Source organism: Rutidosis leptorrhynchoides, chromosome 5 (assembly GCF_046630445.1).
Source record: "Rutidosis leptorrhynchoides isolate AG116_Rl617_1_P2 chromosome 5, CSIRO_AGI_Rlap_v1, whole genome shotgun sequence".
NCBI classification, from domain to species: Eukaryota; Viridiplantae; Streptophyta; class Magnoliopsida; order Asterales; family Asteraceae; genus Rutidosis; species Rutidosis leptorrhynchoides.
The window spans coordinates 103,653,195-103,677,734 of record NC_092337.1 but is presented as its reverse complement, the minus strand read 5'-3'; the positions used below and the strand labels follow the sequence as shown (position 1 = coordinate 103,677,734).

At 32.9% G+C, this 24,540-nt stretch overlaps 1 protein-coding gene across 1 annotated transcript; it reads left to right on the top strand.

Moving 5' to 3' along the window:
• Nucleotides 1-11,343: 11,343 nt before the first annotated feature.
• LOC139848891 (uncharacterized) lies at nt 11,344-13,168 on the top strand. The gene is made up of 5 exons (XM_071838573.1): nt 11,344-11,518; nt 11,633-11,784; nt 11,827-11,913; nt 12,022-12,502; nt 12,555-13,168. The coding sequence occupies exons 1-5, from the start codon at nt 11,344-11,346 to the stop codon at nt 13,166-13,168; spliced, it is 1,509 nt and encodes a 502-aa protein (XP_071694674.1).
• Nucleotides 13,169-24,540: the final 11,372 nt, after the last annotated feature.

Here is a 24,540-nt window from a genome sequence, read left to right as displayed (position 1 = left end):
ACGGTGGTATGCTGATTCAACTGATATCAAAAATCATCTAATTGCACACGGATTTATGAGAGGGTATACATGTTGGTCTTTTCATGGTGAGTCATTAGCTGACCTTAACCCGTCTGTTTCGGATAACGATACCGATAATGAAGAAGATTCATACAATAGTGACATTAATGTTAATTTTGATGACATGTTTGACGATTTGGATATGGAGGATAATGTTGCTGATAAGTATCATGACAGATTACAACAACTATTTGTTGACGCTGAAAAACCTTTATATACCGCTTGTATGAATTTTACAAAACTTTCCGCCGTGATACAACTGGTTAACTTAAAATCAAACAATGGTTGGAGCGACACAAGTTTCACTAGCCTGTTAGAGTTGTTGAACAAAATGCTACCAGAAGGTAATGAGTTGCCGGTTTCAACATACCAAGCAAAGAAATTAATGTACCCAATGGGATTGGAAATACAGAGAATACATGCTTGTCCAAATGATTGTATGTTATACAGGAATGAAGACAAAGACCTTCATCAATGTAAGGCATGTGGTACATCTAGGTATAAACATGGAAAACCAACTGATAATGTTGATAGTGATGTGTCGGAAAATGGACCTCCTGCAAATTTTTATGGTACTTGCCTATCATACCAAGATTAAAGAGATTATTTGCGAATGAGAAAGATGCAAAATTATTACGTTGGCATGCTGAAGATCGTAAAAATGATGGAAAAATGCGACATGTGGCCAATTCACTTCAATGGAAAAAATTTGATAAAGATTTTAAAGAATTTGGGGATGAGATACGTAATATAAGGTTCGAACTCAGTTCAGATGGAATTAATCCTTTCGGAGATTTGAGTAGCCGTCACAGCACGTGGCCTGTTCTTCTATGCATTTATAACCTACCGCCTTGGCTATGTATGAAAAGAAAATACATAATGATGTCTCTTTTGATTCAAGGCCCAAAGCAACCTGGAAACGACATTGATGTTTATTTGCAACCATTAGTTGATGAAATGATGGAATTATGGAGTACCGGCATACACGTTTATGATGCATACAATAAAGAATACTTCCAACTACGGGCAATGCTTTTTTGCACCATTAATGATTTTCCTGCTTATGGTAATTTGTCTGGATATAGTACGAAGGGGAAAAAGGCATGTCCTATTTGTGAGGAAAATACTCACTCGATATGGCTCACTGATAGTGCTCCAAATAAACATATATTTCATAGCAATATCCTTCCAATATGTAAATCTTTTAGTTGCAATTGTTCTATTTTTATGTAATATTCGTTTAAATAAATAAGTGCGAAGACAAAAGAAGAAAATGACGATTTGAAGACGCAAATGACCAAAAAGCTCAAATGTACAAGCTACAATCCAAGTGGTTCAATTTATTGATGAATAACGTTTAAAAATGACAAGAGTACAAGCCGCGAAATATAAAATACAAGATATCTAAGTGTACGAAAAGACATTCGAAAATCCAGAACCGAGACATGAACCAACTATCAACGTACGACTCAACGGAGCTAAAAGTACAAGTCAACTATGCACAAGAATATAATATAATATATATATAATTATATGAAATTATATATTATTATATTATATATTATAATTTTCAGCAGCCCACATTTAACTCAATTTGGTGAGCTGGAATCCGAAGCTCCGCACTCGCGGAGCTGTAAGGTACAAAAGTACCGCACTCGCGGAGCTGTACAATTCAAAGTGGGCCTATAAAAGCTCACGCATTCTGCTCGAATTCGGCACCCTTTCTATCTATCTCTCTGATCAATATATATATATATTTATAATTTATATTTAATATTAAGTTTAATGTAAGTTTAATAATAATTTGGGTTATTGTAAGAAATGTTTTACGGGTTTTAAAGTCGGAACTCTGTCCGTGTAACGCTACGCGATTAAATACCACTGTAAGCTATGTTCTTCCTTTTTAAATTAATGTCTCATAACTAAGTTATTAATATGCTTATTTAAACCGAAGTAATCGTGATGTTGGGCTAAAATATTAAGACGGGGTTATTGGATTTTGTACCATAATTAGGGTTTGGACAAAAGACCGACACTTGTGAACATTGGACTATTGACTATTAATAGGTGGGGAGTATTGTCTAATTGAATGGTAATTCATTGGAACCTGTCAAACCTATCTTCAAATTAGTTAATCTAATAATTATTAAAATGATTACGAATGTCCTATTTAGTGACGTTTATACGACATCGTTTACAATCATTTAATTAATCAATTGGATTGGGTAATTGATTATTCATTTTGGCCAAGTGGATAAATTAATATATCATGGACTAATTAAAACAGAGGTGGATTACATACAAGGGTAATTGGTGTAATTGTTAACAAAGTATTAAAACCTTGGATTACACGCAGTCGATAACCTGGTGTAATTATTAGCAAAGTATTAAAACCTTGTTACAGTTCGAATCCCTAATTAGTTAGAATATTTGACTTCGGGAATAAGGTTAATTTGACGAGCATTTTTATAATTATGACCGATGGACTATTATGGACAAAAACCAGATAGGTATCAAATAAATCCAGGACAAAGGACAATTAACCCAGATAAATAAATTAAAATCAAAACGTCAAACATCATGATTACAGAAGTTTAAATAAGCATAATACTTTTATTTCATATTTCATCGTACCTTTATTTACTGTCATTTTAATTATTGCAATTTACTTTATTGCAATTTAAATTCTGTCATTTATATTATCATCATTTATCTTTACGCTTAAAATATAAAATCGACAAACCGGTCATTAAACGGTAAACCCCCCTTTTATAACAATATTACTACTTATATATATATATATATATATATATATATATATATATATATATATATATATATATATATATATATATATATATATAAATACAAATATAGTTGTTAAAAATATAGTACGTAATCACTAGCTCCCTGTGGAACGAACCGGACTTACTAAAAACTATACTACTCTACGATTAGGTACACTGCCTATAGTGTTGTAGCAAGGTTTTGGTATAGCACATCTGTAAATTAATAAAACATGTATAATATTTCGTCATATTTCCTAGTAAACAATAATAGTATTTCGTACTACACCTCGCACACATCAAGTTTTTGGCGCCGCTGCCGGGGAGCGGTAAAACGCTATATTTTAAAAAAAATATATTTAAAAAATAATAATAATATAAAAATAAAAAAAGGAAAAAATATATATATTTTTAAGAGTTTATTTAATATATATAAAATTAAAAAGTATTTTTAGTTTTATTTCTAAATTTTAAAATATAAGTTTATTTTATTTAAAAAAAAGAAAAAAAAGAAAATTGAACCTGCACGAATTTGGCCTACACGAAATCTGAATCTGCAAACTCCGCAGTCGCGGAGACTTTTGGGCATCAAGCATCCGCACTCGCGGAGCTGTCTGACACCTGCAACCTTGTACGCATTAATTGCTGATTAGGGTTTTAATAATTTAATTAATTATTATTAACGTAATTAGGTTTTGGTTTATTTAATTAGTATTTAGTTTTTAGTTTTAATTTATAATTAGTAACGTTAAGTTATAATATTATTATTAATTATATAAATTAATACTTTTATAAAATAATAATATAAAAATAATATTTTTTTTATAAAAATAAGTAATTTTATCATTTTTTTGTTTCTTTTTATAAATTTTATATTTTTATCGTTTATTCGTAATTTGTATATTTTTCGTTCGTAATTAGTTTAAAGATTAGTTTTTGCCGTAGTTAATTTATATTTCTAGATTCTTAGGATTTGTCGTAAAATCCCTTAAGTGCTTTTTCTTTAGATTAAGATTTAGGCGCTTTAGAATTTTACGACGTTGCTTATCGCTTTAATATTTAATAGATTTTAGTGCCTTTTTAAGTTATTGCCGTTTTGGATATAGAATTCCTTTTAAGCTTTAATACCTTTAGAGCAAGTTTTAATTTTTAGCTTTTAGACCTTTTAAGTTTCGACGCTTTACGTTCTTAATATTATTTTTTTCGACTTTTTGTTTTCGACGTTTGTTTTTCGACTTCTTATTTTTCGACGCGTTTTTTTTTCTTTCTCATTTCTACGCTCTAGTTTTTAGGACATGGATTTTATCTTCAAAATTTCTACGAAAAATTATTTTAAACGGTTAAATTGATAAACATCCAAAATTTTCTGCTTCGTAGTAATAGTTAGATTTGTTAGTGGCTGAGTTGTGGATTTTCCGACTTAAAGGATCCTGGCTCCCTGCGGCATCTTTTGGCTATTCGAAATGTGGGCGAAAGCAGAAAAGTCTATTAATTTGATAACTTATATAATTTCCAATAGGATATTCAGTGAATGCACCGAGCAAAACGTTCACCACCTTTCATACGTTCACCACCTGTAACTCGATCAAGACATCTAGCCAATATTGTCGCCGTTGATTTTTCTTTAGAATCATCATCTAGTCGAACAAGAACTCCAATTAAAATTTCTGATAATCCATTTTTTGAACCCGACTTCACAAGTGAGAACCCGGAGGATATTCAAGGACAATTCCAAGATCCTGAACCACTAATCATTCCTCCTGAACCACAAACCGTTAAATCAGAATCCTCTAGTGATTTGTATTCAACAAATTCAATTATGGAAGTAACGAAACCTCTAAGTATGGAAGACCGGATGAGAGCCACACGCACGGGCCAAGGTCATGCCATTATTAAGCCAGATGTTAATGCGCCAGATTATGAAATCAAAGGACAAATCCTACACATGGTAACTAATCAATGTCAATATAGTGGTACGCCAAAAGAAGATCCAAGCGAACATCTTCGAACCTTTAATAGGATTTGTACTCTATTCAAAATCAGAGAAGTTGAGGATGAACAAATCTATCTCATGTTGTTTCCCTGGACTTTAAAGGGAGAAGCCAAAGATTGGTTAGAATCGTTACCTGAAGGGGCGATTGACACATGGGATGTTTTAGTTGAGAAATTTCTTAAAAGATTCTTTCCGGCATCTAAAGCCGTGAGACTTCAAGGAGAAATTGTTATGTTCGCGCAAAAGCCAAATAAAACATTATATGAGGTGTGGACAAGATTCGGAAAGTTGTTGAGAGAATGTCCTCAGCACGGTTTAGACACTTATCAAATAGTACAAATATTCTACCAAGGTGTAAACGTCGCTACACAAAAAGACATCGACACAGCAGCTGGTGGTTCCATTATGAAGAAAACCACAACCGAAGCTCACAAAATCATTGATAACACAGCATCCCACTCGCATGAGTGGCACCGGGAAAAAGATATCTTTCGTTCATCTAAAGCGGCTATAGACGATTCTAGCCATGACTTTGATTTTGTTTTCGCAAAAATAGATGCTTTCGAGAGACGAATGGAAAAGATGACTAAAGATATTCATGCAATACGAATCAGTTGTGAGCAATGCGGTGGACCACACTTAACGAAATATTGTCACATCGAGCAAACGATGGAACAACGTGAGAATGTTTCCTACATTAACCAAAGACCGGTAAATAATTATCAAAATAACTATCAACCGCCAAGGCCAAACTTCAATCGAAATCAAAACATTCTTTACAATCTAAATGGACCCAACAATAACTCGTACAACTAACAAGGTCCGAATAACCAACCAACTCAAAACAACACTTTCAATCAACAAAGACCTAGCTTATATAAACCACCACAACAAACTGAAGAGAAAAAGCCAAATCTGGAAGAAATGATGGCAAAGCTAATGGAATCTCAAACATAATTTATTACATCTTAAACCCAAACAAATGAGAGGTTTGATCAGTCATTAAGAACTCAACAAGCTTCCATTTTGAATCTAGAAAAACATGTAGGTACTCTTGCTAGCATGATGAGTGAGAGGGAACAAGGAAAGCTACCGAGTAATACTGAAGTAAATCCTCGGAATGAGAATGTTAATATGGTGTCAACAAATTTTGAAAAACCAGCACCAGAAGATGGGAAGGTTTTCGATGTGAGTAACAATGAAGAAGTTACAACACCACCACCACCCGAGTATGTAAAGCCAGTGGTGGCACCCTACAGACCACCCATCCCGTTTCTAAGAAAAGGAGTTGAGTATGAGCAAGTGATAGGTAATAAAGTTTGTGATACCTTTAGAAAGAAGAAGAAGAATAAGAAGGTACAAGAAACAAAAACCATAAAAATAAACCCGGTGAAGACAGTTCCACCAAAACTTCCACCAAGGTTGGGTGATCCGGGTGAATTTATTGTTCCTTGTCTACTTAGTGATTGTGTCATGTATGATGCACTAGCAGATTTAGGTGTGAGTGTGAGTGTTATGCCTCTTTCAATATATAAGAGATTACGAGTAGGTGACCTAAGTCCAACGAAAATGAGTGTTCGACTCTTTGATCAAACTATTAAGCACCCAGTTGGAATTGCTGACAACCTACCCATTCAAGTAGGTAATTTAACCTTTCTAGTCAAATTTATTGTCATTGACATAGAAGAGGACTCAAACGTTCCTCTAATTTTAGGTCGACCATTCTTAGCGTCCACCGGGGCGTTATTTGATGTACGAGAGGGTAGAATGACACTTAGTAATGATGAAAAATTGATCAACTTTGTGAGTCGAAAGTATAAATCTCCACCAACCAAAACCGTTGAACCAACAAAAATGATTGGTAAGAACCATATTGTTTTACCAACTCCAACGGTAGTGCTTAACAATAATAAAACGCCTAAGTATGGGGAAGATGAAGTGACACCTAATGATGACTTGATAACAAAGAACCCCGTTGTTGATACGAAATTAAATGATCCCGTTATTAACAGTTCAATGAAGAAACTTATTAAACGGATTCGCGATGCTAGAACCAAGGGGAACTTTAAGTTATGTAACCGGTTAGTATCCAATCTATCGCCTAAAGAAAAGGCAAAACTAGTTGAATTTGTGGATATTACACAGGAATCCGACCAATGGCTAAAGGAAAAGTCACAAATATGCAAGTTGATTATGGTCCAAAAGAAATTGACAATGAAGTTAATCACAAATTCGACACCACAGCTACCTAAGTGTGGAGAGATTCAAATGTTCTAAAAAAATGCTGTCTAGAGTTAGTCGTTCTGTTCTCGTGTAGTTTCGAGAATGGAATCCGATTGGTCTTTTCCACTAGCAGACAGTAAAGAACTAGTTTTCTCCCCCCATTCTAAATTTTTTGTTTTGTAGGTTTTGTATGAAATTAATATGCTTTTTAAATTTAAGTTTTGTGTGAATTTAAAAACAAAATTTACTTTATTTCATTAAGTTTAAAAAATGATTTCTAAAATTCATCGTAAGTTAAAGACTAGATCTAGATCATAGAATTGAAATTGCTTTACCCGAGGGCGGGGCGAAAAATTTTGTTATCATTATTTTTAATTTTTTTGATCTAAAGTATACCAAAAAAATTAAAAAACCCAAAAATCATTGCTTTTAAAACAATCGCTTTAAAAACGACAAATTTTAAATTTTGTCGAGGGACGGACTAGGTAAACGTACCGAAACTACCTAAAGTAAAAGGAAACAAAATTTTAAAAAATTATTCATTTAAATTTTTTTAATAAATAAAGGTTATATATATATATATATATATATATATATATATATATATATATATATATATATATATATATATATATATATATATATATATATATGTTTGTAGTTTATCTTATGTACAAAACAGGGTAAAACAGCACACTTTCAAAGACTGACATTAAAGTTCAGCAAAAGCTACTAATTTTGACGACAAGACGCAAAATATCAAATGTGATATAAAATAATATGTTTACAAACTCGGTATTTTTAATCACTTTTCTACACTAATCATCCTCATGAATTTATAATTATAGTCTGATTTCATGCAAATGAGGGCATTGCATGATCTCAAGTGTGGGGAAGGGTTATAAATTCTCTCGGGTTTACACTTAGTTTAATTGCCAAATTTTGTGAAAATTTAAAAAATTTTCAACTAAATGAATTCAAAATCATGTTTATACATATTTATGAACGATAAAACTAGGTGTTAATACCGAAATTATCGTTACCTAGGAGAGAACATAAATGGAGAAACAACCCAAAACGCTTGAATTCATTTAAAATGGAATAGAAGAGAATAAAAAGGCAAAGAAAAGAATAAATAAAAGCTAAGTGTGGGAAGAATTTACCAAGTTCTTTAAAACATATATCACATATTTTGTACAAGATTATTGCAGGTACTTTTGCTTTGGACTAAACTAATCAGTTTTACCCAATTTACTGTAATATATTTGAAAGAAAGATGGATCTACATGATGAATCAATTCCAGCATTAAAAGGAAGTAAAGTCTTTCGAAAAAGAAATGCGCTTCTTGATTTAGGTCAGAAAGTTGTTATCCAGACAAGTTGTAGAGTCTACGAAAAACCTTGAAAAGTTTTCTCGAAAATCAGCTGGAAATCCACGGACCTCAGCATCAAACAGGGTCGCCATGTGGTCAGACTTATCCTAACTATGAGAGGATCTGTCTCGTAAAATGGAGAGGGCGCCGTGTAAATTAACTTGATAAGACTAATGAATCAGACCCCCAGAAAGGATAATCTCCTTAAAAGATTAAAAATCAGCTTTTAAGCCTGATATTACTCAATCCTTGAGATTGATCTTAAAGATTGAGAATTACAAACTCATGGAATTCGGTGATATCTAAACTCGAGCTTGAACGAGAAAATATTTTGATCAAAATTAAAACCGATTTGTTTTCTGAAAACCCTATTTTCAATGCGTTCATTACCATTGAACGTAAAATCCTAAGAATTCATCAGAATTCATTAGGTCACCTGAACCAAATCGGGTGTCAACCGTAAGAACGGTGGTTGCATAGCATGGTCGAAGACAGGACCTTGTGCCAGATCGAAAAATTATAGGGTGATCTTTACTATTGCTCCTACAAAGGATAGTAACTGCATCCGACACGTTGTGGACCATGAACAAATGCATGTCATTAGACATTGCCTTAACAGTTGCTTGTTCAAGGCTTTCCTTTACAATCGGACGGTAGTTTATCGAAAGGTAATATACGGAGCAAGTATACTAGACGTGTTGCTTTCCTAATAGAAAGGTTAGCAAGTGGGTGACACAAAATCACAAGTTTTGAGCTAAAATTTTTAAATTGAAACCCACAAAACCCATAAAAATATTTTGCAAACACCGGTGAAGGGTTATTCCGGAAAACTTATCTAGGGTAAAATCTAGCTTGAATTTTTAAAAGATCAAATGTTTTCATAAAGATCCAATTTCCTTAAAGGATCTAAATTTTCATTGTCATGTGAGACTGTAAACCATATCGTTACTATCATTTTTTATACCGCCGTATCAAAATCACTGATGTACAAAGTGTGAGAATAAAAAAGTGATTCGAGTGAAGTGTGATTTAATTTCAAGTTCTGTATTGCTTGAGGACAAGCAACGTTCAAGTGTAGGGATATTTGATAGTGCTCCAAATGAACATATATTTCATAGCAATATCCTTCCAATTTGTAAAGCTTTTAGTTGCAATTGTTCTATTTTTATGTAATATTCGTTTAAATAAATAAGTGCGAAGACAAAAGAAGAAAATGACGATTTGAAGACGCAAATGACCAAAAAGCTCAAATGTACAAGATACAATCCAAGTGGTTCAATTTATTGATGAATAACGTTTAAAAATGACAAGAGTACAAGCCGCGAAACGCAAAATACAAGATATCTAAGCGTACGAAAAGACGTTCGAAAATCCGGAACCGAGACATGAACCAACTATCAACGTACGACTCAACGGAGCTAAAAGTATAAGTCAACTATGCACAAGAATATAATATAATATATATATAATTATATGAAATTATATATTATTATATTATATATTATAATTTTCAGCAGCCCACGTTTAACTCAATTTGGTGAGCTGGAATCCGAAGCTCCGCACTCGCGGAGTTGTAAGGCACAAAAGTACCGCACTCGCGGAGCTGTATAGTTCAAAGTGGGCCTATAAAAGCTCACGCATTCTGCTCGAATTCGGCACCCTTTCTATCTATCTCTCTAATCAATATATATATATTTATAATTTATATTTAATATTAAGTTTAATGTAAGTTTAATAATAATTTGGGTTATTGTAAGAAATGTTTTACGGGTTTTAAAGTCGGAACTCTGTCCGTGTAACGCTACACGATTAAATACCACTGTAAGCTATGTTCTTCCTTTTTAAATTAATGTCTCATAACTAAGTTATTATTATGCTTATTTAAGCCGAAGTAATCGTGATGTTGGGCTAAAATATTAAGACGGGGTTATTGAATTTTGTACCATAATTAGGGTTTGGACAAAAGACCGACACTTGTGAACAATGGACTATTGACTATTAATAGGTGGAGGGTATTGTCTAATTGAATGGCAATTCATTGGAACCTGTCAAACCTATCTTCAAATTAGTTAATCTAATAATTATTAAAATTATTACGAATGTCCTATTTAGTGACGTTTATACGACATCGTTTACAATCATTTAATTAATCAATTGGATTGGGTAATTGATTATTCATTTTGGCCAAGTGGATAAATTAATATATCATGGACTAATTAAAACAGGGGTGGATTACATACAAGGGTAATTGATGTAATTGTTAACAAAGTATTAAAACCTTGGATTACACGCAGTCGATAACCTGGTGTAATTATTAGCAAACTATTAAAACCTTGTTACAGTTCGAATCCCTAATTAGTTAGAATATTTGACTTCGGGAATAAGGTTAATTTGACTAGCATTTTTGTAATTATGACCGATGGACTATTATGGACAAAAACCAGATAGGTATCAAATAAATCCAGGACAAAGGACAATTAACCCAGATAAATAAATTAAAATCAAAACGTCAAACATCATGATTACAGAAGTTTAAATAAGCATAATACTTTTATTTCATATTTCATCGTACCTTTATTTACTGTCATTTTAATTACTGCAATTTACTTTATCGCAATTTAAATTCTGTCATTTATATTATCGTCATTTATCTTTACGCTTAAAATATAAAATCGACAAACCGGTCATTAAACGGTAAACCCCCTGTGGAATGAACCGGACTTACTAAAAACTATACTACTCTACGATTAGGTACACTGCCTATAGTGTTGTAGCAAGGTTTTGGTATATCACATCCGTAAATTAATAAAACTTGTATAATATTTCGTCGTATTTCGTAGTAAACAATAATAGTATTTCGTACTACACATCGTACACATCACTCACAAATTGTAAGAAACTGGCATTTATGGGGCATCGAAGAGAGCTTGCTGAGAATCACCCATATCGTAAAAAGTCGGATTTATTTGATGGTACTATAGAGGATAGAAAACTACCACCACCATTGGATGGAGAAACTACACTCTCCATAGTTGCTAATATAAATGTTGTGTTGGGAAAGAAAGGTTTTGGTCCTCCCAAAGGTATTTGGAAGAAAAAGTCTATTTTTTGGAAATTACCCTACTGGAAGCATTTACGAGTCGGACATTGTCTTGATGTTATGCATATTGAGAAAAATTTTTGTGAAAGTTTGATAGGGTTACTGTTGAACATTCCTGGAAAAACAAAAGATGGAATTAAAGTTAGAAGGGACATGGAATTAATGAATATCAGACCAGAGCTACAATCTAAAGATATTGATGGAAGGTCCACCAAGTTTCTTCCTATGGCCTATTATATTATGTCGAAGGTCTAGAAAACTAAATTTTGTCAATGTTTACATGGTATTAAGGTTCCATCAGGATACTCTGCTAACATTAGGAAGTTGGTTTCGATGAAAGATTTGAAGTTACTTGGTATGAAGTCACATGATTGTCATGTACTAATGACCCAGATGATTCCTATCGCAATTCGTGGAATTCTACCCAACCGTATTCGACACACAATAATAAAACTATGCTTATTTTTCAACATGATTCATTCAAAGGTGATTGATCCTGATGTGCTGGATGAATATCAAAGAGATGTCATACTTACTCTTTGCGAACTCGAGATGTACTTTCCACCTTCTTTCTTTGATGTCATGGTTCATTTGGTATCTCATATTGTAGGAGAAATAAATGCATGTGGTCCAGTTTTCTTACAGTATATGTATCCATTTGAAAGATATATGGGTATCTTGAAAGGTTATGTAAGGAACCTTAATCGACCAGAAGGAAGTATCGTTGAAGGATATGCATCCGAAGAGGTGATCGAATTCTGCACAAACTATATGGATGGGTTTAAAAGTGTCAGGATTCCACAAAGTCATCATGAAGGAAGACTATCAGTTCAAGGGACACTTGGGCGCAAGACGGGCTATTCAAATGTTGCCGATTATCAAGAGGCACATTTTAATGTCTTACAACACACTACATCTATTGATCCGTTCATACAAGAACACATGTCATTGTTGAGACAACAAAACCGTAAAAAGAGTGCAAAGTGGTTAGCAAAACAACATAAAAAAAACTTTTTTAGAATGGTTGAAAGACAAAGTTAGGAGGACACTTCCAAATATTGATAAAACGGTCGAAGCTTTGGGATTCACCCCTAAACATGTGTTCCAGTATCAAGGATATGACATAAATGGGTATACCTTTTACACTAAAGCTCAAGATAAGAAGAGTAAAATGCAAAATAGCGATGTCACGGTGATAGCCTCGTCGACGGAATTCACCATGGTCAATCGTGAAGAAAGATCAAGGATCGCTAAAAAATCTTATTATGGTGTCATTCAAGAAATATGGGAATTAGATTATGGTAATTCGTACACTATACCCTTGTTCAAGTGTAAGTGGGTTGATAATGATTCCGGTGCTCAAGTTGATGAAGATGGTTTTACAACTGTTAATCTTTCCACCAATGGATATAAAGAAGAACCATTCATTCTAGCAAAACTAGTTACTCAAGTATTCTTTATCGAAGACCCAAAGGATTCTGGATGGCATGTGGTTCAGTATGGAAAACGACAGATTGTTGGTGTCGAGAACATTGTTGATGAGGATGAGTACGACCAATTTGACGAGTTACCGCCATTTTCAGTCGGTGTTCAACCTTTGAATGAAGTTGTTGTTGGAAATAATACAATCTAAGTTAGAGAAGACCATGAGGAAGGAGACGGGGTTGCAGACACATACAAATTGTTAAAACATATGATTGCTTACCTTTTTTTTTGTACAAACATGAGTATATTTTTAATGACTTGTGCAACATGTCTTTTATGTCTTTTGTTAATTTTTTTTACCATGAAAAATTTACTTTATGTTATTACCTTTTAAATTAATAATAACAATCTATACAATACAAATACAAATACAAATAATTCTAAAAACGCACACACACATACACACACACACACACACACACACACACACACATATATATATATATATATATATATATATATATATATATATATATATATATATATATATATATATATGTATAAACATATATATGCACAGTTTTCAATTTTAATACCGGGAACAAACCTCGATCACAAAACCATCCAACTTCTTCGTATACCCTAAACCATCCCACTTCATTATCAAACCACCGGAAACACCCTACTCCATCATCATAGAACGGCGATTATTTGACGAAAGAAATCGATTTCTTCATCACGGCTGAAGGATCGTCGAAAATACAGGTACAGATGGTTTTTTTAGTTATCTAATTGTTCTTTACTCGAATATTCTTGTTATAGACGTAATGACCATAAAATCAGAGTATTATACTTGAATCAAGTTGTGTGATTAGGAAACAGTAATCTAAAATTAGGTTATATACATGCACATTTTGTCTTAGATTATTCAGAAAATGGACACATTAGGGTTTAAAAGTGGTTAATAGATGTTGCAGAAAGAGTCTAATATATTTTGTGTTAAAGACGAAATGCCCTAAATATCAGACTATTATACCTAAATCTAGTTGTGTTAATTTGACCATAATTATTATTGTTACCTACATAACTGATATGTACATATATGTTGATTTTACAGAAGCAGAAATAATCTCTGACATTGTCATTTATGGCTATCTACAATCGTCCACCATCGTTCATCCACATAATACGATTAGCAGATAAGCTTGAACTGGTATTGTTTTGTTGCTATTTTAACCTTAAAATTATATATTTTATAAAGCAAAACCATTGTAAGACATATCAGGTTATTATGTTTTGTTACAGGCTTTGCCACATGAATGGTATGTTAACCATTATGATACCATCGTTCCAAGACATTCTGTTTTCATCCACACCCTGCAAGGATATAAATCTGAAGTTACATTTTCGAAGAATGATCGTAGCTATATGATACTTGGCGATGGCTGACTAAAGATTATGAATGATCTTGATATTGGAGAAGGTGATATCCTTCTATTGACTGGAATCGACAAAAGAAACTACGAGTTGGCTATTTACTCACCTGACCTGTTTCAAAAGAATTTTTTTTTTATCCATTCACATCTTTTAGTGTATTGACTCGAATTCAGGCAACGGTGTATGAAAATGCTCCATACAGACGTTTCCCTTCATTCATGAAATTCGTCAACGATCCAAATGAACCAGGATTGATATGGTCATTTTTCGCTATCGCATATGTAACACACATTTAGTATGTGTACATGATTATTATCTTAACAAATTAGTTTTATATTTCTTTAACAAAAATACTAATTATTTTTTATTGGATGTAGACACTGCCAAAGGAATGGTTAACAACTACTTATGGAAACTCTGGACCCAAACAACAAATGATTGTTCACTTTCAAAGATGGTACAAGAAAAGGGTGGTGGTAATCTCAGTTGAAGACGATGTTGTCATGTGGGAAGGATGGTCTGAGTTGCTTATAGACCTTAAAGTGGCATCTGGTGATTGTATGGTCTTTTATGCAACTGATTCGGAAAATCTTGAGCTGGTGATTTATGACCACCGTGGTGTAGAAAAGGGTTGTTTATTAACTTTTCAGCTGATGGACGATGATGTTTATACTAACTGGGAAAGTGGATCAACTTCCCAATCCATTCCTGAAATCATTATCATTGATGACAGTTCAGAGAGTGATACCAAAAGTGATACCTCAGAAGATGAACCAATGCCTCAACAACATCTACATCCTGAACGTGTTGTGATTATCAAAATACCGTCTGGTAAATTGTTGGCATGCTACTTATCTTTTTAAAGTTTAACATTCATTAACTGATAAATGGTGGTGCACTACTTGTCTTATCTTTTTACATATCAACGTTTTATGCTTCATCATTATAGAATAACAATTTGGTTAAACCTTTGGCTAAATATGTATTTTCTTTTTCATTAGCGTCTTCCAAAGGAGTTTATTGGACTTCCAGGATTGAGGAGTGGGTGTTATGTGAATTGCTTTAATCATGAAGGTGATGAATTCAAGTGGCAGTTGAAGCACGAGACAGGGAAAAAGAAACCAAATCTGGCAGTTACTTACGGTTTTCCAGAGTACCGAACAATCAATGGCCTAATTCCTGGTCAATATTATGAACTCACGTACAATTTGGAGGAACAAAACTTTTATCTTTAGTTTGTTGATTTAAACAATTTTAGTTACTTTTGGTGTAAAAGTGCTGTACAATCTGGATGTTGTTAGCTTACATATTTTTTGTTGCACTTATACCATGTATTTGTTGTAATCTATTACTCTAGTATTCAGCAATTCTCCCTATATATAATAGCTGAATGGATAGTTTACATTTGGATATGCTAATGTTTTCTAATGATGCATGAAGTTTAGTAATATTTACTTCTTGCATTACTTTTGATTACAAACTTGCAACTCAATGCAATTTTAAGCATTTACCAATGATGGAACAATAGACTCATTTAAAACATACATTTCATTAGAAAATCTTGTACATATACTACATTGAAAAAGTCAAATACATACAATTTACCATGTGTGACGATCGCTCCAAATCCATATGGACGAACACGTCATTCATCGATTTCATTGCGAGGTATTTGACCTCTATATGATACGTTTTGTAAACATTGCATTCTTTTGAAAAGTTTCACCATAAATGAATATTTAAATCAAAGGTTTTCGATATCTGATGATTTCTACATATAGACAATCACCGTAAATAATAGTTTACAATAGTACTTCCATTGACAATGCAGTCAAAATAAGATACATGGTGATGATTTGGTGAATGCAACGTTTCCTTGAAAAATATGCCATGTAAGACTCCATGCACATAGCTTGTCTAACATATAAGCAAATAGCGGAAGACTTCTAGGGAACCTGAGAATAAACATGCTAACAAGTGTCAACACAAAGGTTGGTGAGTTCATAGTTTTAATGTTTTGCATAATCTGTACATAAAGGTGGATCACAAGATTTCAGTTGTTTCATCCAGAAATGTTTATCAAAATATTCTACGAAATTGAGCACCCTGGTAACTAAACTTAACGTATATATAATTTATACCCTTTGTATAATCATCTTAATAATACACGCAAACCAACGTGTACGCTTCTCAAATAGCATACGTCCGTTAAAAGGCTAACGCTCTAGCTCGGACGGGGATATCAAGCCCTATGGATCCATATATAACTACTCGCGCCCACCAGTTCGTATAACCGGCAGTTACTAGTTACCAAAGCTAAGGGATTTTTGGTTCAAACTCGGTGTAGAATTTAGTATGTACTTGTATCCATTGCGTTTAAAATAAATGCATGTATTCTCAGCCCAAAAATATAGATTGCAAAAGCAATTAAAAAGGGAGCAAATGAAACTCACCTTAGCAGCATATAAAGTCGTTCACCAAAATGTGACCGAAACTCGGATTACCAAATAACCGTAGATCTCAACCTAGAGAACATATGTTGGTCAATAAATGTCTATCAAGCTAGGTCAGGTCATAGTGTATCACAATCCTAATGCTCGAGATCGACATACAAAAGTTATCCAAAGTCGTTTTAAAAAGTCAATTTTGACAATAGTTCAACAAAACGAGACGTACCTTATATAAGGATTCATTTACTCGATTGGTAATATTCAAAAATCCAATTTATCAATCTTACAAACAAGTTGTTTAAATATTAATTGCAGATTCAAAAGCAATTCTAATTAACGTCAATCATAATTCAGTTGATCATATCTTTTAATCCGTTCATCGAAACTATTCGATATCTAAATGAAAAGTTATTGAATTTTCGCCAGCTTTCCAAAAACATGTATATCATATACCTTTTACCAGTAATATATGTATTTAATTCGTGATCTATTATAAACTGTTTAATTACGAAATTTAGCATACACATATGTATAAATATATATACTCGAGCACTAGACATGGATACACAATTAATATATAAAAGATAAAATATGAGTGCTTACGTATCAATATTGAGATTCAATATTGTAGGAAAGTACGTAGACGTAACGGAGATGATAAACACTAGGTTTGATTCATAAATATACCCCCGAACATTACCCATAATTTCCTTAGCTCTATCCCGCTTGAAAACCCATTTTGAAAGTAACACGCTCAAGACCTCGTCGTAGTATTTTATGTATAATATTAATACTACTAATAATAATAAGATTAATAATAATATTAATCTTAATAATAATAATAATAATAATAATAGTAATAATAGTAATAGTAATAATAATAATAATAATAATAATAATAATAATAATAATAATAATATAATTAATAAATACATACGGAGTAAAAATGAATATATGTGTGTGTGATTAAGCCTGAACTCGCTCGAATTTATAGATGTTTGCTGATCCCTGTGGTCATGCGATCGCATGACTCTGGATTGCAATACTCATGCGATCGCATGAGATCAATTGCCAGCTCAAATTATTTTTGTAATCTAGCTTGTCGACATAATAAATAAATATATAATATATATAATTTAAATAATTACTTATATATTATATTAAATTCACGTGCATAGTTGATTTGTAATTTTAGTTCCGATAAGTCGTACGTCATCACTCGACTTATGTCCCAATTCCGGTTTTTCTTCTTTTGTACATTTAGAAAACTTGCATTTTACGTTTCGTGTCACGTACCTTTGTCAAAATATAGCCTTAAGTTATCCATAAACTATACCACTCAAAGTATATCTTAAACTTTCGAGTGTTTTGGTCATTTACTTCTATAAATCATCGTCTCGTAGTATATACATATACATATATACATTTTCATTTTGAAATAGTGTCTTACTGTAGCAGATAGTGATTTTCGAAAACACTGTAGCTTTTCGGGTACTGTAGTAATTCGAAAATACTGTAGCAAATTAGTGTTTTACTGGTTCATCTTAAATGTTTTAGTTAACTTATCTAAATATCAATCGAATCAATAATCGAATGTTAATATCGTTTACTAAATAACTTGAAATCATATATATTCAAATAAATATATAAACCAATAAGTTTAATGTACGGTATCATGCAATTAAAACTTTGTTACGTTTTCAAGTTATAGTATATATATGTATCTATTTACATATAATGGTTCGCGAATCGTTGAGAACAACTGAAGGGTACTTGAATAGCTCAAAAATTTTGAGATTCGGTTTTACAGACTTTGCTTATCGTGTCGGAAACGTTAAATTATTTAAAGATAAAGTTTAAATTTGGTCAAAAATTTCCGGGTTGTCACACCATGATAAGTGAACCATCTTTTAAGGTTGTTACTTATGACGCGCAACTTCAAATATAATCAAACTTGAATTAGACAAAATAGTTAATTGTAAACTACAATGTTCCATTACTAAACAAGATTAAAGAACCTACACATCGAACAATAATTGTATGTGATTACGGTAGTAATTTACCAAACATCAACATCGACTATTAAATACGAACATAATTTACATATCATAATATAGAATTCTTACATACATTAGTAAATCTAAAACATAAATTGTTCTCCGGTGAGGAACTTAAAAGTTATCAAAAGATGTACACGTGCAATTCGTACAAAGACTATAACTACTCCACAAATTAGAGTTAAAGATGCACTATCAAAAGACTATTGACCCTAATGAGATTGTTAAAGTGGGTGGTTTCCATCCATGACCATGAAAAAACTCTTGTACCGACGGGAGAACGCAATCATACACCTATCACCCACTTTGTACCCATTCAAAGCCACAAAGTACTCCCAGCCTTTCGAAACAAAAAGCTTTTTTTTGGTTATATATGTGGCCTGTTTTATGTCCCACCAATGGAATATCCCTTCCATATCCAAGCATATATAGGTGCAGCCAGCCTCGAGTTCTCGGATGCGATTAAAGTCCTCAGGTAGTTCCTAAATGACATTGACATATTATTTGTTTATGATTTCATAATTATTTGTCATTGCTATATACACAAATATGTTTAACTGTTTCTCTAAAAAAGTATCTAACTCAACCAAAAAGTTCCCCTTGGTATGTCGAAGAAGATGTATGTGACATCAACGGTGCTCCATATGTTGTACCTTTCAGCTTTATTCAGCTGGTCAATGGCGAGTGCACGTGTTTGACTAGTAGAGGCATCATTGTTTCCAGTTGTATTTTTGATTCAATTCATTAATATGCAAACAAAGAACAAAATACTCAATTACATCACAGATCAATTGTTAGATTTAAAATGGTTAGATAAAATATATATGCTGTCATTTTCAAACCAAAGCAAACTATATTGGTACTGTAGCTTTAAAGTTCACAATACATATTGCTGTAACATAAATCAAACCCTATGTAACCTGTTGGGAATCTGTAGATAATTATCAAATAATATATACATGTGCAATATCATAAATGAACATTTGGTATGAACTTAAAGGTATATAACACAATAAATTTACAGACACACACCTGCATGTGTAATTACAAAGAAAAACACTGATATTATATATGCACATAACTATGAGATAAAATCGATTCAGGTGCAAATAAAAAAGCATAAATACAGGTGAAGTGTAGATCTGTTGTTTGATTTTAATGATTTAAAATAAACAAATGTGATGATAAACTTTGTTCGAAATTTTTTAGGTTTTCAATTCGGAAAACCCTGTGCTTACAGTTAATAAACAACAAATTTTGTTTTAGAAATCACATTAACCTGAGCTCGACATGGCGGGAGATGGTTGTAGTTGATCACTATTGCAAGTACAGAGATGGTGGCAGGTGAAGAGATACTCCGTATGAGGTACTTGAGAAGGTGAGGGATTTTCTTGTATTACCTTTTTTTTAAACCGATATTTTTTAAAATACCGGATCATTTTGCCTGGTCCGGGTCAAGTAGCTTATTACGGTGTATTAAAAAATATGAAATATTTTACTATAGGTAAAATACCTAAACTTCTTCATCATCAGATCAGCTTAATGGCCAAATCACCCATCATTTGGTCTCGAAAATTTTAAATTAACCACCAACCTAATTGACACCACTAATTGACACAAAACAACCTCCGATCATAATTGAAACAAACCGCCAATCTCATTTACTGTTGTATTATTTTCACAAACCCTAGCAGTGATCCAAACTCCTTCAAATAGCTACTACAAACCGTCAGTTAATCATTTTGTTGTTTTGCGATTACATAATACTATACACAATAACACGAACTGTGTAGGTAACTGCAGAAACCCCCTAAATTTGATAAATTCAAGAACTTAATACATCAAACATCATGATACGTTTATTATTTCAATTCTATTGTATGCATACCTAGAACTACTAGTATTGTTAAGGTATTAGTCTTGTTATTATTGTTAGATTCTTATTATTGATTTTTTTAATGTTTACAGAGCCAAAACAATAGGCCTAAACGAGGAGTTAGCAAACTTAAAGAAAAATCAGTGATTCCATTTGTGGTTGAATTTGACCAATTTGGGCATGCTATAGGAAAATATCAAGCTTTGTTTGCCAGTAACATAGGTGTTCTTACAAGGCGTATGATTGATTTTATTGAGGATGATTGGAAAGTAGTTTCTGTAGATGAGAAAGAAGCATTATGGTTGGACATAAAGGTATCAAATCATAACATATAAGAATTTTGTTTCATAAAGGTATCAGAATTTGTTAAACTAATGTTTAATTATATATGTAACAACATTTACAGGAACATCATTTTATCAAAGATGATTTTGCGAAGAAACAAACGCTTCATCATTGCAACGAGGCTTTTAAGAGATTCAGGGCCAAGTTAAGAATGTATATGGTTCAAGGCAAGCTTCCTTATGAAGAATGTCCAGATTACGGTTTCATAACTGCAGCAAAATGGAGACAATTTTGTGAACTTGAAGATACACCAGCAAAAAGGGTTAGTCTTATTCATTTTCTTTTAAACATGTATGGAATTACATTTTTAAATTGATGGAAACTAATGTGGTTTTTAATCCCATGTAAATTGGAAAGGAATTACGAGAAAAAGGCAGAGAAAACGCCTTGAAACAACCAAAAGATAATTACGCCCGTGTAGGTCGTTCAGGTTATCGAGGCCATAAAAAAGAATGGGATTTTGAGAAAAATGATCCTGAATAGTGTACAGTATACCACGATATCTCCAATCCTGCTGCAAGGAATTATGTACTCGAAAGGATGAAGCGAACGAAAGAAACGAAGAGGCCAATAGTTCCAGATACGAATATGTCCCTTGTAGATAAAATTGTAATATACTTTAAATTTTTTTATAGCCTTATTAACCTAGAATTGTTTTATAATCGATTAATTTTCGTGTTTTGTTCCAGGTTAAGACAGATAAACAAGGAGGGGATGCCTTGTTAGTTAATGTGGGGAAAGAACACGGCAGTAGAACCAGAGGTGTTAGTAGCATGCTAGGATATATCAAATTCGGTAAGCAAAAAAAGGGAGACCAATTCGTAACAATGGAAAAGGTACAAGAACTTGTGGTTAAGGAGGTGCAAAGGGTAGTGGTGGAAAGATAAAAAAAATGGATCACATGGAACTTCACATGAAACAGCTTCAACACCAGAACATCATGAACTGACAGAACATAACAACACGACAGGAAATATGCAACTGGTAGACGAACAAGTCGATGAACCGGTAGACACACTAGAAGTCTTATAGGTAGATGAACTAGAACAGGTAAACGAACAGGTGGTGTTGAATGACAAGTCTGTTGAGAGAAAACGGGGAATGGAAAATCACCCAGTTGTGGAGAAACAAGTGGAGATCCAGCAAATAGAGGAGGAACGAGATAGAGTGGCAAAAAAACATAAAGTGGATGCTCTAGACATGCGAAAAGAAGTGATTCATGAACCAAGGGTTCAATAGCAAAGGGTTAAGAACCAACCGTTTGAAGATGCAAAACATAAAGGTAATTGATCTTCTTTTATTTCAAAAGCTAAATGGATACTTCAATACACATTTAAACTATTAACTACTCTACAATTTATATTTCTTGTTCTTAATGTTTACAGGACGAAGTTGAAATCTTGTTATTTAACCCACATCGTATAGAGACTCTTGTGTGTGCTCAGGGTACACTATATCCAACCAATGAATTTACTCAAGTAAATGGGGAAAAATTTGTTCCTTTTTACATGAAGGTGAAAATAAACAACTTTATTAAGGACTACACATCATTGAGGCTTCCAATACCGGTCAAAGACTTGTCAAAAAATACAGTGAAGGAGGTTTTAAGTGATGCGGTTAGAAGTTTTGTACAATGGCCTCTCATGAAAATGACTCGCATAACCAAGGTACATGTACTGTAATTCTTACTTACCTGTTTCTTGTTTTAATCTAATTATTATAAATTATATCTTCATTCAGGAAATGGAGGCATATGCAAATGACATCAGTGCCCAAAAAAAACCGTACACATTTCAAGGGGTGACACCACAAAGACTAATGGAATTGTAACAAAAATAGGTTATTAATGTTTATATTCTGAATAATTTTTTTTCATGTAATACTCTCTGTATAGTTGAATACTCTCTAAGTATTTGGATACTCTGAAAACTTGTATAATTCTTACTATATATATTTATATATCATGTTTGTTACTTGATAGGTGAAGACAGATATCATTTTGTTCCACCCCACGACTTCAGAACCTACACCATGTGCTAGGGGGCATATGCATCCAACCGGTGAGAATACCTTGATACATGGAAATCATGTGCTTCCGTGCTACATGAAGGTGTCTATAAACTATGTTTTGCCTCGATTTGAATCTACATTGCTTCCAATACCAGATAAAAATCTTGAGTTTAATACGCTAAAAGAGGCTATTGGGGCTATGATACAATGGCCTCTCTTGAAACTTCGTCCTTCAAATAAAAACAAGGTACATGTATAATTGCTTACATAATTTCTTGTATTGGTCAACTGCATTTAAGTGTTATATTTAATTTTGCCTCGATTGTTATCAGGAGAGTGCAATGAAATCAAAGAGGGTTGGATTATAAAATAGAATAGATAAAAGCAATGTGTCTATTGGTACTGGTAGTAAGCAGGTATATATATGCTCATCAAATTTAAGTTACATCATCATACGTATATACGCATATAAATTAAGTTATCTGATGTGGTGTTGCAGGTGCATCCACGTAACAAAGGAGATTCAGGAATGCAACAAAAAAAGAGAGAACAATTGTATAGTAAGCTGCTTTCAATGGAACATCTCCTACCCAACAGATCATGTGTACAAGCTGCGTATACTAGATGGATGAGTCGAGAAGATCCTACCGCCGGTTTCACTCTTAATGCAACTCCAAGAGTTTTTGGCGTACCCAATGAGTGCGTAAGTACGATTGCTGCTGATGACATCATCACACTTTGGACAAGGGGTTTCCCGGACTGCAGCATTATTTTTTCCTTCATGCTGTAAGTGCATTTATCAATTCATATGCACGTTTGACTATAGTTTTCAGGTTTTGAGCTGACATGTTATTTTTTTAAGTTTTTTTCCGTATATTAGGGGTCTACACACTTTTATGAAAGTAGCTTTTACCGAACCATATGGGTTAATGAACCCATATTATATATGTGGATCATTGATTACCGCAGACAAAAATTTTGTAATAAAGTACTTGAGGACCGCCTTCAACTCTACTCAACAGTCTTTCTTCGCACCATATAATCAAAAGTATGTAATCATTCCTTATACATTATTGCTTACAAAAATTTTATCGTCTAACGAGTGTATTTTAATTTGCCAGTGGCCATTGGGTGTTGGTTTTTATATCTCACACTGAGTACAAAGGAATCATACTTGATTCAGTAAATAGGAATCAAAAGAAGTCGAAAGATGATTACCTGATCACAGACTGCATAACACAGTAAGAATTATTTCTAAATTAATAATAGTTGTTAATTTAAATCTTTATTACATTTACATTATGTCACATTAGACAATATCATTTGATCTTTTATTTGTCTAATTTTGAATAGGGCTTGGGGTCCTTTGCAATGGAATGTAGTTAAGGTTAGTCATCCTAGCTGT